Genomic DNA, 16,571 nt, shown 5'->3' with positions numbered 1-16,571 from the left:
ACTGAATAATTATTCCTTCTGGAAAGAACAGAACAGGGAAGCCAGTGTGGACAAGGGCAAGGGGTCTGAATAGCAGAGAATGCTGGGTGGGGGAGAATGGGGCAGAGCTGGCTGCTGGCCATGGCCAGACCCAGGACGGAACTCCTCACGGGTTAGTGTTCTGACACCCGATTAACCAGGGTCAGAACAGGTCACAGAGCCAAGGAAGCAAAGGCATGACCCCTACCCCATTCCTTTCTTCAGAAATACATCTTCCCACTCTTCAGATGACAAATGGCTGGTCTTTCTGTACATGCCACAGGCAAGGAGAGCCTTGACGGACTTCCTGAACCTTCCCTGAGTCCTGCTGTTTGGCTAGTTCACCCTGGGACCCTGTTTGTCCTCTCTGTGCAGAGCACTGTTCAGAATGGAATTTGCAAAGGGAAGTCCAAAGTCTAGAGTGAGCCAGCCCATCTCTGTGCTCAGGTAGAGGGAGGGCAAATGCATCAGCAGTAGTGAGACCTTGGAACAGGGTTCATGCTAATGTGGAAGGAAGAAAGGGAGCCTTCTATTCGGGAAGCCATGAAAGGGAAATTACTTGGCTTGTCTATTAAAGCTGAGATTTCAGCTGAAGGATGACTTGATACTTAGGTGAGGAGAAAGGGAGCTCACTGAATCATGTTATGGTTTAGAAGACCATCATCACTTTGAGAGGGAGCATGTCATAAACTGGCAGAGGGTTTCCATTTCAGAAGCTGTGGCCTACATACAGGTGAATACAGCTCAGTAAAATCATCCAGAAAAAACTAAAGGAAAGACTCGTAAAGAATTGTAGTCAACAGAACACTGAATTGGTGAATTGGTGGCATGGCTGAGGCAAGTTTAGAGCAGACCTGTCATTTGAGAAAGGACACTGAGATGGCTCAGCAGCAGAGGGACCTGAGTTCATCCCTAGGACCCACACAGTAGGTAGAGAATTGATTCCTACACCTCGGAGATCCACGGATCTCCATCCGTTGGTGGTACGCAAGCCCTGCCCCTCCCCACCACACAGATGTGAAAGGAGGCTGCACGTGCCTCTGCGGTCAGATGCACTCCCTGTTCACTGATGCTACTGTGACCCCTCGACACAGGCTTGAGGATACTTGTCACGAGCTCTGAAGCTGCCAAGCAGACAATGGCTTCTGTCTTGCCCTTGCCACCCATCACCCCTGAAGTTCCCTTCTTCACCTACCTGTGTATTTGTGGCATGCACTTTAATGTACCACTGCCAATGCCACTGTAGGGTGTGTCTCCAGTGCCACCAACACTGAGCCTCCTCCTCAGGCAGATCTGTTGGATATGTTAGGTTCCCAGAGTTTCCTCCCCATTATCTCCGTCCTCTATGTTTGCCACTGTGGCAAACAGGTTTTAGGCACTGGGGCTTGAAAACGACTCTCTGCCTGGCATCCTGGATCAAGGAGCAATCTGTTTCCAGAGAACCTAAAGGATTTTAACATTAAAGTTGACGCTTAAGGAAAAGTTTGTTTCCATGCATGGCCACTACGGCCTACATCCTAATAGCTCCTGCCGTCCTCCATGCAGCCTTGGGCTCTGGCCTGGTGTGGTTGGGAGATAGAGTTGCTTTACTGGGGATGGCTTTTGACTTAAAAACAACTGGAGTTGATTTTTACATTGTGTGTTTAACAATGCCCTTGACCAGGCATCTTAAGATATTAACCAGCTTCAGCAGATAATGCGTCTGACGGGGACACCCCCTGCTTATCTCATTAACAGGATGCCAAGCCATGAGGTGAGAACAAACAGCATGTTCAGGGAGGTCTAACTTGGAGGCCACCTTCTCATCGTAGTGTCTGTGTATAGCCAGCAGTGTCTAATGTCACCAAGTGCTTGCATGTGCCCCAAGAACTGCTAAAGCAGTGACTGGCTGTGTGCTAGCAGGGTGTTGACATGTGGTATGAAATGTCCTAAGATGGAGGCAACAATACAGCGTAGGAAGCAGTGTTCCTTCCCAGTGTTTGGATTTCTTCTGAATCCTGTGCCTGAGGTAGCATGTGCGTCACTGCAGGCAGGTGTGTGCAGTTAGGGCGCTGCAGCCGCGTCACAGGTGCATGGAGCAGAGTTCAGTAGTGTGCTCTGCTCTCCCTCCATTTACAGCCAAGAGAAGGCTGCACGCAAGCACACGCTAACTCCCCTTATGCTAATAGGTGTGCTGGGTTTCTTAAAAAGTCAAGCAGTCCATAGTAAGTGTGTGCACTTGGAGAATTGGGTTCTCTAACCTGATGTTCAGAGGTGACTGGGTACGTCATAAACGGGCCCTGAGTATTTTGGGAACAGGCCAGCAGACAGACAGACTTCTCATGAAGCATCGTTTGCACTTCAGCTCTTGTCTGTATAGTGGCTTCCCTGGGTTAGCTGGGTCTCCTTCCCTTCCTTCCTCCACTCGACATGGTTACGTGGGAGGGGTTGCAGCCATGTCTGTGTCTGCTTCCTACAACTTCAAACTAGAGTGAGTCTGCTTCAGTGCCAGCTCTGCTCATGAATCACCTGATCGGGAGTGTGGTCCTGGAAAAGACTTCTTGTCTCAGTTCTGGTTTTAAACCTCCGTCCCTCTGAGCAGGAAGTTAGTAAAAGAGTAGTTTGTTAGCACGCTTCCACGTGAGACAGACCTGTGGGAGAAAGCAAGGAGGTCGGTGGCCACAAATAGGAGCTGAGTGGTAGAGCCTGAAATGGGCACCAGGCAGAGATCCACACTGGAACACGGCTGGCCTCAGCCTAGCCACTGCCGCTCACTCCCCGAGATCAGTAACACTGCTGAACAGTCATTCTGTGTTTTTACAGGCAAGAAACTACATTCAGTCTCTGGCCCAGATGCCGAAGATGAACTTCGCAAATGTATTTATTGGTGCCAATCCCCTGGGTGAGTTGTCCATGCTCTTACTTTGTGACGTAAATTAGGGACTTGAGGCTTTGTTCTTGTGACTAAAAAGAGTACCTGTAAGTAACTTTTGGGTCTTATTAAATATGGCTGTTACTGTCTGTATTGTCACATTTAAAGAAAGATGGTCGGATGATATGCCTGTATGTTCGTGTGCTCACAGACTGCGGTGGGAAAGACAAAGGCAGTGAAGAATGGAGAGCAGGGCATTATGGGGACTTGGGGGAGAAGGGAGGAGGCACGACCCTTGTAGCTACTGGTGGTAGGGGAGCCCAGCTGAGGAGAGAAAACAGGCGCAGACGCATGCTTGATGCCCAACACTGGGTGCTGACGTCCTCCACTCTGACAGACTCATCCCCCTTCCGTCTCCTCTGCCCTTCAGGGTGTAACCAGCTGCCTGTGCAGCGTTCATTTGCCATCTTGGACTCTGGGGCGGTGGCTCATTGCCTTCCTGCCCCCATCACCTCCAGGATCACCTGGCAAACAGAAGTGACAGTGCTCACTAAGAATGTGTCTTGCTTTTCCTTAAAGGTGGGGCTAGCACATGCTTGGGATGGTTCCAGGACAACTTGCTGGGCTCTAGTTCCTCGCTCTGGTATAGTGGGCAGCCGTAGACGCAGAAGGATCAGACCACCCTCTCCCTGCCATGAGAAGGGAGTGAGCAGGTGTGGCGGCTGCCGTCCCTACCTCTCCCATTCCTGCAGATGTTGCTGTAAAGTCCCTGCACTTAAGTCTTCGTGGGCCATGTCCCTTTCTGAGGGTTCCAGAAGCTGTGTGCCACAGTTCCCTTGTCCTTTGAAGGACTAATGAGTATAGCAGCGATTTCAAAAGCTGGAAAGGCAGGGCCTCTTTCCCTTAAACTGTGAGCTCCATCCATAGCCACGGTGCAAAGTAGTGGCTGTGGCAATAACTCATGTAGCAGGAGAGGTGCCCGCATTCTTAGAGGAGGGAGTCCAGCCTGAGCTACACCAGGCAGGCTTCGGGTGTGCACAGTACTGACAGGTTGGGTTAGCTTCGTAGCCTCCCTGTCAGGCTCGCTGGCTTTCTGTAATTTATTTGGGCTGTAGCGTCCATTCCATGGTGATTCCCCCTGCGCATCCCCACCTGCCTGATGTGCAGTGCACAGCAGTCGAGTCTCTGAGGTGATAGACATTCGCATCAGACACTGAAAAGAACTGGCTACAGGAGTGAGTCCAGGCTGCTGGAGACTGAAAGGACACTCTGGCCCATCTGGTGCTCTGCACAGCCTGCTCACGTCCAAACGTGCCTGGCAGCCCGTTGCCAAGTGCTGGTCAGAAGGAACACGCTGTTACCAATCGCTAGCCTAAACTGTCCCCGACGTGCTCGCTGGGCCGCACACCAGCGATATAAATATTAACAGCCCTGTTGTCAGTCACAGGCCTCTCTGCAGACACAGCTGAGAGCTGCACAGTGCCCTCTGATCTTAGAGTCTATTTATGTCTACCTCCATCCTGGAGAAGTCTGGCTCTCCTGACCTTGTTCCTCATCTAAGTGCTTGGTCCTGAGGACATGCAACTTTTTACCCTAGGGTGGTGGGCACCCGCTCATTCATGTTCAGAATAGAGTCAGCAGATTTGAAGAACGTGAGAAGCATCTGTATCCAGACAGTCCACCAGTGCTTCAGTGTTGAAGACTGGTCGTTGGCCTGTTAAATGCTGGATGGCAGGTGTGTGATGCCATGCCCACGGACTGCACTGCTGAATTAGGTCCCAGTCGTCTGCACACTTTGCACACGTTGCTGGCTATGTCCCTACCCTCTCCCAGCACTCCAAGCTACAGAACCAGCACGTGTGTGCTCCCTGTCTCTTCGGCACCCTCCAAGCCTGTGTGTCTGTGTAACCGCCCCTTCAGGACGCTCTTCTCCTCAGCACTGCAGCCCCCACATTGGAGAAATCGTCTGGAGCTACAGAGATGGCTAAGCTCTGGAGAGCACTGGCTGCTCTGCGGAGGAGCCCTTGGCTCGAGTCCCTGCATCAGTATGGGGGCTCACAACTGTCTTTAATTCCACTTCAGAGGATCCCACACCCTCTGCCAACAGGCAGGCACTGCAGTGCAGACATATTACTTGCACAACATAAAGTTAACAGAACCTGTGGCTTGTAGAAAGCCTTTCTGTCTGTGGGTTACCTGCTCTCCATGGCATTCTCCTAAGCAGGATGTCCTCCTCCTCAGGTCCGCTCCGCAGCCTCTGCTGAGGTCATTGCTTTCGGGAGAGAGGAAAATCAGTAGTAGCTGCTGGAAAGGATGGTTAGAGGTAACTGGTAACCATCAGGAGACAAACATTTCCCCATATAATCCCTAGGGGGGAAAGGGGAAGATCTCACAATGCCAACCACCTTTAGCTCCAACAGCAGCGGAGCTCATGGCTATGGTGCCCACCAGTTCACAGCATCACCTGCGACATGGTTTTGCCCACCGTGTCTGACTTCACTCTTACCAGCAATCTAGATGTAATTTCTGGGTTTTGGTAAATCTAAAGAATAGAGAACAATGAGAGGGGGTACGGTACAGCACAAGGAAGGCGGGAGCCTCTGATGACAGCGTTCAGCATCTGGAGTGTCTGCAGGCAAGAACCAGGGCAAATGGAGAGGAAGGCTGGAGGGGTGGGGTAAGATGTGCCCGAGCATTCAGTGCACACAGGGAAGGGAGCGCATGCAGGAGCAGACACCTTACAGGATGCTTTGTGTGGATGTGAAAGGTGATTGGAACTGCACAAGGGTGGCACTAATGTTGTGTTTTCCTCCTCTCTTGCGACAGCTGTCGACCTGCTGGAAAAGATGCTGGTTTTGGACTCGGATAAGAGGATCACAGCAGCCCAAGCTCTTGCGCATGCCTACTTTGCTCAGTACCACGACCCTGATGATGAGCCAGTGGCTGACCCTTATGACCAGTCCTTTGAAAGCAGGGACCTCCTTATAGACGAATGGAAGAGTGAGTCCAGGGCGGGCTGGCTGGGCCTTGAGCTTGCTTCCATTTCATTCACGCTTTCTTTGTTTTTTGAGACAGAGTTTTTCTCTGTGTAGCCCTGGCTGGCCTCAAATCACTTTGTAGACCAGGCTAGCCTCAAACTCAGAGATCCATCTGTCCCTGCCTCCCGAGTGCTTCCAACCCCAGCTTATGTGGGTTTTTTTTCTTCTTCTTCTTCTTCTTCTTCTTCTTCTTCTTCTTCTTCTTCTTCTTCTTCTTCTTCCTCTTCTTCTTCTTCTTTTCTTCTTCTTCTTTTTTTTTTTTTTTTTTTTTTTTTTTTTCGAGCTGGGGACTGAACCCAGGGCCTTGCCACTAAGCTAAATCTCCAACCCCAGCTTCTGTGGGTTTTAATAGTGCTGGAGATGGGACCTAGGACTCTAAGTGATTCTCACTAAAGCTTTAGGAAAAATGAGCTTAATGACAGCCAAATATTTCAAATACTCCTGTGATCTGAGCACTTGAGAATCAGATTAAAAGATTAAGGTTTTAAAAAAAGCAGCCTGGGGGGTTGGGGATTTAGCTCAGTGGTAGAGCGCTTGCTAGGCCCTGGGTTCGGTCCCCAGCTCCGAAAAAAAAAAGCAGCCTGTAAAGTTATTCGTAACCACATAGGTAGTTTGAGGCTATCCTGGGCTACGTGAGAACCTGTCTGATTAAACCCTTATGAATGGGTACTACCAGCTCTCTAGACTCACAGCCAGGGTCTTTGGTTCATATATTCCCTGGTGGGGTTTGTAGATAGAGTGCGCAGACATCACACTGACAGAGCTTTGAGGGTCTTGGGGGTTACATTTACAGCATCTTCTCAGGAGAGAGGGGGCCAGTGTATTTCTGCACAGAACCAGGACAAGAGTTTTATAGCTTGCTTTTGGCCTCATTAGGGACTGCCAGGAATGGAGCCACATGTCCACACCCAGTCATACTCCTTCATAAGTCACAAGGTCAGCTTGGCCTCACTGCTTGCAGAGTGCAGTGCAGTGCTGTTCCAGGGAGCACTCGGGAGGAGCACTTTGCATGATGGAGTGGGGCGGCAGTTTTCTCCGTGTCCTTGAACTCTGCTGCACGGCTGCAGGCCATGAGCAAGTAGCAAGGCAGATTGATGGGGTTCAGCAAACCATTTACAAGAGGGAGGAGCTGAGTGTCTGCAGGCAGAGACAGCACCTTGAGTCTTACGCCTCTCCCTTCTTCCCTGCCCTAGGCCTGACCTACGATGAAGTCATTAGCTTTGTGCCACCGCCCCTTGACCAAGAAGAAATGGAGTCCTGAGCACCTTGCTTCTGTTCTGTCCATCCCACTTCACTGTGAGGGGAAGGCCTGTTCATGGGAACTCTCCAAATACCATTCAAGTGCCTCTTGTTGAAAGATTCCTTCATGGTGGAAGGGGGTGCATGTATGTGCGTAGTGTTTGTGTGTGCCTGTCTGTCTGTCTGTCTGTCCATTTGTCCATGTATCTTTGTGGAAGTCATTGTGATGGCAGTGACTTCATGAGTGGTAGATGCTCCTTGGCAGTCTGCCTGCTCTCTCAGAGTCCAGGCAGGCCGATGGGAACTGCCGTCTCCTTAGGGATGTGTGTGTGTATGTTAAGTGCAAAGTAAGAAATATTAAAATATCCTGTTCCTAGTTACCTTGCCACTTTGGCTTCTCCTGTGGCCCTGCCTTTACCATATCACAGTGACAGAGAGAGGCTGCTTCAGGTCTGAGGCTATCCCTCAGCCATGCATAGAGCCCAAGAGAACCAACTGGCTCCTGGGCTCTAGCCTGTGATCGGCTCGCTTATGTCCTCAGACCCTGTCAGTCTGTTTGTGCCTTAAAAGGAGAGAAGGGCGCGTTGTGGGTAGTTACAGAATCTCAGTTGCTGACGTTCTGAGCCAGGCAAGGCACAGGGCTGTTGGATGGCCAGTGGGGAGCTGGAAAAAACAAGGCAGCCTTCAAGGAGGCCATGGGTGCATGTGTGTGCATGAGTGTATGTGCAGCTGCCCTCCCTCACCTCCAGGAGCAAGCTGTTTTCTATGCTTACCTAAGTTCACCTCAGTGCAGAGGTCTCCAGTGCCAGGCACAGGCTCCTGCCGTCAGTAGCTTCCTATGTCATCTTCACGTCTAGCAGAGTGCGGGTGTTTGCATGCTGTGCTCTGGAGCTTGTCCTGTCTTCTGGAAGCCCTGGGCCGGGCGTGTGAAGACTTCCCAGCAGTGTCCACACGCCTCAGCTGAGGCCACGGGCGCATTGCTGCTTCCTCACTCCAGCTACGTTGTGTTGAACACAACTGATCCTCCAGGTGCTTGTGGTGCAGGAAACGGGACGAACAGAGCACCTGAACCCTTGCCATCTGACATCACCGACACAGGAGAACAGTCCTCTCCTCTCCTCTCCTAGGACAGTCCCCAGCTCTGGAATCATGTTCTTCTCACTCATGGTAGCCAGCTAAGAAAGCTGCAAACCGAACAAAGGGAGAACCGAGCTCCTGGAGCCAGGAGCTCCTCTTACTGTCCTTCTCAGAATAGGGTCGTCAGACACAGCCAGGTAGTCAAAGGCCCCTTTCCTTGTACGGGGCCCCCGCCCCCGGCAGCTTGACACTGTTTCAGTGTCTATTTGGGGAAAAAGCAATTTTGTCTTGGAATTTTGTATGTTGTAGGAATCCTTAGAGAGTGTGGTTCCTTCTGATGGGGAGAAAGGGCAAATTATTTTAATATTTTGTATTTCACCTTTATAAACATGAATCCTCAGGGGTGAATAACTGTTTGCATAATTTTCTGAATTTCGGGCACTTTGTGCTATATGAGGACCCATATATTTAAGCTTTTTGTGCAGTAAGAAAGTGTAAAGCCAATTCCAGTGTTGGACGAAACAGGTCTCGTATTTAGGTCAAGGTGTCTCCATTCTCTCTCAGTGCAGGGACATGCAGTTCTGTGGGGCAGGGTAGGACCCTGCATCATCTGGAGCCCAGAAGGAGGCCGACTGGCCAGGCCTCACCGCCTCAGTATGCAGTCCAGCTCCACGTCATCCCCTCACAGTGGTTAGTAGCAATGTCTGGGTTTGAACGCCAGGCGTGGTTATTTTATTGAGGATGCCTTTGCACATGTGGCCATGCTGTGTTAGGACTGTGCCCCAGGGCCCGGACTTGAAGCTAGAGCTGGCAGAAGAGCTCCTGGCATCCATGGCGCGATGCTGCCGCCACCCAGTTTCTCCATTGGAAGACAAGGGAATGAGAAGACTGCTGTGTATGTGTATGTGTATTTGTGAACTTGGTTGTGATCTGGTATGCCATAGGATGTCAGACAATACCACTGGTTAAAGTAAAGCCTATTTTTCAGATTCACCTGGCCTCTCACGTGTATCCTGTCCTCTTCTTGATTGTGGGAGTTCTGTTTGTTCTGTTGTCAGGCGCAGCCTAGCACGTGTCTGGCAGGCCCTTTCTACAGCTGCGTGCGTGGGCGGCCGGGCCTGTGGGCTGTGGGCTGTGGGCAAGGCAGGCTTTGCTGGGAGGGAGTCACCACGCAGCGGTGCCTGAGGTGCAGCCACACACCCTGCGCTTGTAGAGTCTGAAGTGAATGTTTTCACATCTTCAAGTAATTGGTTTGATCAGAGAATGCCCACGGAGTTTGTCACATATCTTCTGTGGCTACTTTGACACAGTGACAGTTGAAATCCGTGGGACGAAGACCCCAGGGCTACCCAGCTAGCTGCTTAAGTTAGCTCTTGTGTTTACCAGCCACTCTATAAAATGAACGTTAAAAGTTGCTTTCCGGTTCAGTATTCTAAAACTATATGCCAGATATTTTTAATCTTTAAATTGCCAAAGAGAGGGCTGGGTGTATGCTTGTGTGGGGGGGATTGGAGATCATATGTTGGACTCCGATGCCTTCATGGCTGTAGAAAATGTTCTTCAGAACTAAGTGAGCTGCGTCATGCATTGGAAGGCCGCAGGGCCTCACAGCCAGACTCCAGATCCTTGCTCATTCTGTCTCCTAGCCGATCTGAGGACAATAAGCTGGGCTTTTTGTCCTGTGAAGGGCAGTGTGAGGAAACACATGTGCAGACGACATTCTTTTCCTCTGACTCCCCACTAGGGTGAGAGAAAAAGTTTTCAGCTGTCATGGAGGTGTGAGTAGCTCTGGTAAAACTCAGCTGGGCCAGCAAGGGTGGCTTAGGTTACAAGTAAAGTGGCTTGTCACCAAGCCCTACAACCTGAATTGAATACAACTCTCAAGTTGTCCTCTGACCTCTGTGCTTAGGTAGAATTAAAGAGTCAGACAACTTTGGGATAAACAGACCTGGACACAGCTCTCCTGGGGTGATGAGAGAAATGCGCCCCCCCCCCCAAATGCTTTAAACTGAGAGCCTCTTAGAGTACAAGAAGGAAGAGGAAAAGGTAGGGCTCTAGTTGCTACTGTTAACCCCAAAATGGCCAGCAAAATTCTTAAATTCCAACGTATACTCACCGGAACAAAGTGGTCCTGGGTTTCCATTATCAAATGGGATATTTAGTGTCTTTCAGTATCCTTATTTGAACTTTGCAACATCACAAGAGAACTTTTGCAGAAGCTAAAGGATGGGCTGGGGAGGTGGTTCAGTCAGCAAAGAGGGGTTGCCTTGAAAGCCAGAAACACTTGATTCAGTCCCCACCCCCTTGAACAGATGCCTAGGGATGGCATCGGGCACTTACAGTCCCAGAGCTCAGAGCATAGACAGATACACTCTGGGCTCAATGGCCAGCCTGCATGGTCAGCTTCAGGACAGAGCCTGCCTCAGAAGAAGGTGGGGCCTGGAGTTAAGCGCAATGGCTGCTCTCGCAGAGGACCCGGGTTCACAGCTTTCTATAACTCCAGTTTCAGGAATTGGATGCCCATTTCTGGCACTGAAGGCACCAGGGACACACACATGGTCCACAGACATGCTGACAAAATAACATTAAATTTTTAAAAAATGGGGGTTGGGGATTTAGCTCAGTGGTAGAGCGCTTGCCTAGCAAGCGCAAGGCCCTGGGTTCGGTCCACAGCTCCAAAAAAAAATTTTAAAGAATGGAAAGGGTGGATGGTGACTGAGAAATAACACCTCTGGCCCCCACATGCATGCACACGCACACACATAGATACAAAGAATGTAAAAATACCCCATAGCCTCAGCCTACCTATACACAGTAAGGACCCATCCATACCTCCCTTATGTGGACTAAGTCTTTGCCACTTTGTAATAACTTTGTGTGAGGTCTTAGTTTTCTAGTATCAACTTTGCCAGGTCGATCATCCTGTGCACCACTCGAGACAGTTGCAATCGGATCTGCCATCGGATCTGCCTTATATTTGTTTGAAGCACTTGACACATGCTTATACAGTAGACTAGCAAATGGTCTGAGTATCTGCAGTCAGTGTTTCCATCCGGGTGACTCCCTTCAGTAAACTGCAGGAACGTAGATAACAATGCAAAGAAGGGTGGTCCTTTCTAACCCAAGTGCGTTTTAAAATGGACACACCCACTGGATCTATCAACTACTCGTCCAGAAGTCCTTAGAAGTGCACAGATGGGGGTCAGGGATGGTTGAATACCACCTTCTTTGTGAGAGAAGAAACAAGACAGCCTAAGAGGCCATCTGCAGGGTGCTGGAGAGATGGCTCGGTGGTTAAGAGCATGGTCTGCTCTTCCAGAGGTCCTGAGTTCAATTCCCAGCAACCACATGGTGGCTCACAACCATCTGTAATGAGATCTGATGCCCTCTTCTGGTGTGTCTGAGGACAGCTACAGTGTACTTATATATAATAAATAAATTAAAAAAAAAAAAAAAGAGGCCATCTGCAACAGGGCCCCACGCTGGCACACGTGGGGTCATGTGAGGCGCATGATGTGAAATAAGGCAGTGACATCCTGTAGTTTATGCTCTCCTATGCCATCATTGATAAACGGGGAAGGTTTAGGATTTACCCAGAATGCTTGGGACCACGGTTGTTGTGGATTTCAGACTTACCACTGTTTGGATGTCCCTAGATTAGGAAACCTAAGATCTAAATAAACCATGCTGAGTGACAAGTCATGTGGGACACCCCAGGCTTCCAACTGGGGAGTGGCAGGCACACTCTGCTTGGCTGTGGCCAAGAGTATCCTAGAGGAACACACATTGCGTCAGCAGCGCCTCTGGCTTTTCTCTACAGCTAGAATGCCTGGTTTTTAATCAACCCGGAAGATCTTTAAAATCCACCTGGCCTGGGAACCTATTCCTCATAGCCCTTTCTGGAACAGCCTTCATCTAGCTCCCTAACTGCAGGAGCCCTACCCTGGAGGGGAGGGCGAAGTGGCTTCTTCCCCACATCCAGTGTTCTGAGGGATCTGAAGCAAGAGTTTCCAACTTAACCACTGCTGACACCTCAGCCAAATAATTATTAGTCATAGAGCCCTCCTTGGCCGGCCACCAAGCAGTACCTACCCATGCCTCCGCCCACTAGATACCAGCAGCACCCATGCTTCCTTCCCTGATTTGTAACCGCCACAGAGGTCTCTAGATATTACCAGTTGACCATGTCATCCCCACTGTAAAGCTCATGCAGGGGGAGTCCCATGCCTCCGTTCTTGAGGATATGGAGTCAACATCTTTGGCCTGCTGTGACTTAGAGAGGTGGCTTGGTCCTAGAAAGAAAGGTCCCAGCTGGACCTACGTGGTGCATGCCTTTAATCCCAGCACTTGGGAAATGGGAAGACAGATCAGAGTTCAAGGCCAGCCTCAGTCTACAGAGTGAGTTCCAGGACAGCCAGAGCTATGTGGTGAGAGAGACCTTGTCTTGGATGGATGGATGGATGGATGGATGGATGGATGGATGGATGGATGGATGGATGGACGGACGGATGGATGGATGAAGTGATGGACAGAGTGATGGATGGAGTGATGGATTATAAGTGAATGACCCTTTTAAAAACACATATGTCTTGAAAGAAGTCAGGGGCTGGAGAGATGGCTCAGCGGTTAAGAGCACCCGACTGCTCTTCCAGAGGTCATGAGTTCAATTCCCAGCAACCACATGGTGGCTCACAACCATCTGTCATGGGATCTACTGCCCTCTTCTGGTGTATCTGAGGACAGCTACAGTGTACTTATATATAATAAATAAATAAATCTTAAAAAAAAAAAAAAAGCACTGACAGCTCTTCCAGAGGTCCTGAGTTCAAATCCCAGCAACCACATGGTGGCTCACAACCATCTGTAATGAGATCTGATGCTCTCTTCTGATGTGTCTGAAGACAGCTACAGTGTACTTATATATAATAAATAAATAAATCTTTAAAAAAAAAAAAAAGAAAGAAGTCAGACTTTTCAAAAGGAAGTCCTCAAGTGTGCCTCGTATCTGTAATCAGGTAATTCCAGTGCTCAGGAAGCAGAGGCAGGAGATTGACTGCAAATCGGAGACCCTGTGTCAAGCATCCTCCCTCCTGGGCCTGGAGAGATGGCTCAGAAGTTAAGAGTGCTCACTCACTGCCGATTCAGTTTCTAGCACCCACATGGTGCTCACCACTGCCTATGACTCCAGCTCCAGGGACCCAATGCCACCAGTCCCTGATGTCCAAGGTCATGTGCACATGCCCACACACAGGTTCACATATGTATGCATACTTATAAAAACCCTCAAAGGGCTGGAGAGATGGTTCAGTGGTTAAGAGCACTGACAGCTCTTCCAGAGGTCCTGAGTTCAAATCCCAGCAACCGCATGGTGGCTCACAACCATCTGTCATGGGATCTACTGCCCTCTTCTGGTATGTCTGAAGACAGCTACAGTGTAATTAGATATAATAAATAAATCTTTTTTTCTTTTTCTTTTTTCTTTTTTTCAGAGCTGGGGACCGAACACAGGGCCTTGCGCTTGCTAGGCAAGCGCTCTACCACTGAGCTAAATCCCCAACCCCAATAAATAAATCTTTTTAAAAAATCCTTTAAAACTCAATTTTTCACTTCAGATCTCTCCCTCACTTCAATGTGGGAGAAGTCAATTGTGAGCAGTGACTACCACCCATAGAGCAGAGAGCCTCCCTGGTACCCATTGCTGGAGGCCATTTCTGGGCTAACTGCACCTATGGCTATCTTCCGGACTTAATGCTGACAGGCAGTGGGGTTTTATGAGGGAAGTCCAAGGCCTTTGTGTGCTGGGTGTTCCTGGACCTGCTGAGCTGGCTCTATCCATCCTCAGCTACGGTGTTGGTGACGCCCAGATCCATTTCCTCTGAGCCATCGCTCAGACATGATGGAGTCTCCGTGAAGGACTTGTCACCCGATGACGACTCTCTGATCGCGGCTGTGACAGCGATGTGTGGGGTGTCCCCACCTACAGGTGCAGGACAGAGCAACTGCTCTGCTCACAAGCCCTGTTCTCAGCAACCGCTGCTCTCCAAGCTCTTGTGCTCAACCCCTGGGTTTCTGTGACTTGTTGGAGATTACCGACACAGAGAATTCCCCCTATGGCTTTTCCTAACTACTTTTTAAACTGTATTTTTATCAGCCAGGTGTGGTGGCGTACGCCTTTAATCCTAGCACTTGGGAGACAGAAGACAGGAGATCTCCGTGATTTTGAGGCCAGCCTGGTCTACAGAGCAAGTTCTAAGACAGCCAGAGCTGCACAGAGAAACCCTGTCTCAAAAAACAAAGCAAACAAAAGATAAGATGTATTTTTACGGGGCTGGAGAGGTGGCTCAACTGACTGCTCTTCCAGAGGTCCTGAGTTCTATTCCCAGCAACCACATAGTGGCTCACAACCATCTGTAATGGGATCTGATTCCCTCTTCTGGCATGTTGGTGTACATACAGACAGGGCGTTCGTATAAATAAAATACATGAATAGATAAATCTCCCCAACCCAGGACACGCCTTTAATCCCAGCACTCAGGAGGCAGAGGCAGGCGGATCTCTGAGTTTGAGGCCAGCTACACAGAGAAACCCTGTCTTGAAAAACCAGAGAGATGGCTCAGTGGTAAAGAGCACTGACTGCTCTTCCAGAGGTCCTGAGTTTAATTCCCAGCACCCACATGGTGGCTCACAACCATCTGTAATGGGATCTGGTGCCCTCTTCTGAGATGTGTCTGAAGACAGCTACAGTGTACTCATATACATAAAATAAATAATCTTTAAAAAAACAAAACAAAACAGCTCGGGGGGGGGGTGATGCACACCTTTAATTCCAACACCTAGGAGACAGAGGCAGGTAGATCTTTGAGTTCCAGCCTAGTCTGCAGAGCAAATTCCATGACAGCCAGGACTATGCAGAGAGCCCCTGTCTCAAAAACAAAATGAAACAAACAAACAAAAGCCTGTAAGGACTGTCGAATGGCTCAGCAGGTAAAGGTGCTTGCCTCCAAGGCTAACGACCCGAGTTCGATCCCTGGGATCCACAGGGCGGAAGGAGAGAACCGGCTCTTGGATGCTCTCCTTATCCTCGCACGCATGTGCCATGACTTGTGTGCTTCCCGAACCACAGAATAAATAAGCAAATGCAATAAAAAGGGCAGACGGAATCGTAAATGCATTCATTATGCTACAGTACCAGTAAACGGGAGTCAGAATGACTGGGCGGCTGCCCCCGCCCTGGGAGCGATGGTCATTTCCACACAGAAGCAAAATGTAAATGAAGAAGGAAATGAAACCCAGAAACCACACACGGGGAAAGGCTAATGAGTTTGTGGAGGGTAAAACAGCAGGATTCGGTGAGTCTGGTTGCCACCAGGAGCCACACCTTCTGTCCTACCCCAGGATGACTGTCCTGGACTGTCCTGGAGTATGGGCAGACTGACAGCATCATCTGTCAGTCTATCAACTCCTACAACTCCAACTCTGTGGTCACACGGATCCGAGAAAACAAATGACCTGCAGCCAGGGGGGCCATGATGGCACAGGCCTGAATTCTATCATTTGGGAGGCTAACGAATGAGGACCAAGCATTCAGGGCCAACCTGGGCAACATATAAAGAATTGTGATCTGAAATACATACAAGAGAATGAATCGGGGTAGGCAAAATGGCTTAGTGGATAAGGGGGCTTGCCACCAAGCTTGACAACCTGGGTTTGATCCCTAGAAGAACCTGCACGGTGGATGGAGAGAACTGACTCCCAAAAGTTTGTCCTCTGACCCCACACCCCCTCCCCTGCACACACACAAATAAAAATGTAAAAATAAAAAGATCTAAATAATAACAAATGTTTTTTTTGTCTTCTTTGCCCCATATTATCTGTGCCCCAGGGACAATTAGCAGTGTCTGGAAACGTTTTAAATTATCACCTGTGAGGTGGTCCTAGCATAAAAAGGGAAAGGGGGTAGGAGCTGGGGACTCAGTTAAGCATCCTGCAGTGCAAAGACAGTCCCTTCTACCAAGGGGTCATCTGAGCCAGTGTACAGCGGTGTCCAGGTTGAGGAGCTAATAATTCAACATGGCAGCTCTCATGATTGAGGGAAAAGGGTTAGAAGGGGTGGGCAAGATGGCTCAGTAAGTAAAGGTGCTTGCGGCCAAGGCTGAGGAGCTGAGTTCTATCCCTGGGTCTTACAGGTTGACTTCAAAGTCCCCCGTGGTGCAGCATGTCATTGTTTGAAGTTGCTCCCTCTGTAGGGCAGACACTACTTGAGGACAAGCACTCTGACACCAGTCCCCACGCCCTCGCCCTCGGGTCTTCACGGGTGCCAGCCAACTCTGAGTAAACACTCTCGAAGC

At 49.7% G+C, this 16,571-nt stretch overlaps 1 protein-coding gene across 3 annotated transcripts in view; it reads left to right on the top strand.

Moving 5' to 3' along the window:
- Nucleotides 1–9,216, top strand: part of Mapk14 (mitogen-activated protein kinase 14) — a 59,828-nt gene extending 50,612 nt beyond the window's left edge. Inside the window, exons 9-12 of one of the 3 annotated variants that reach the window (XM_032889166.1) lie at nucleotides 1,692–1,771; nucleotides 2,821–2,899; nucleotides 5,696–5,869; nucleotides 7,101–9,216. In XM_032889166.1, the coding sequence (XP_032745057.1) occupies nucleotides 1,692–1,771; nucleotides 2,821–2,899; nucleotides 5,696–5,869; nucleotides 7,101–7,168 (401 nt within the window). In that variant the 3' untranslated portion in view covers nucleotides 7,169–9,216. Of the gene's footprint in view, nucleotides 1–1,691; nucleotides 1,772–2,820; nucleotides 2,900–5,695; nucleotides 5,870–7,100 lie in introns of those variants that run through there. The other 2 variants (XM_032889165.1, XM_032889167.1) reach the window with 2 other exon arrangements.
- The last annotated feature ends 7,355 nt before the right edge of the window (nucleotides 9,217–16,571 follow it).

Source organism: Rattus rattus, chromosome 18 (assembly GCF_011064425.1).
Source record: "Rattus rattus isolate New Zealand chromosome 18, Rrattus_CSIRO_v1, whole genome shotgun sequence".
NCBI lineage: Eukaryota > Metazoa > Chordata > Mammalia > Rodentia > Muridae > Rattus > Rattus rattus.
Note: the sequence above shows the minus strand (reverse complement) of the source record. Positions and strands in the feature narration are given on the sequence as shown.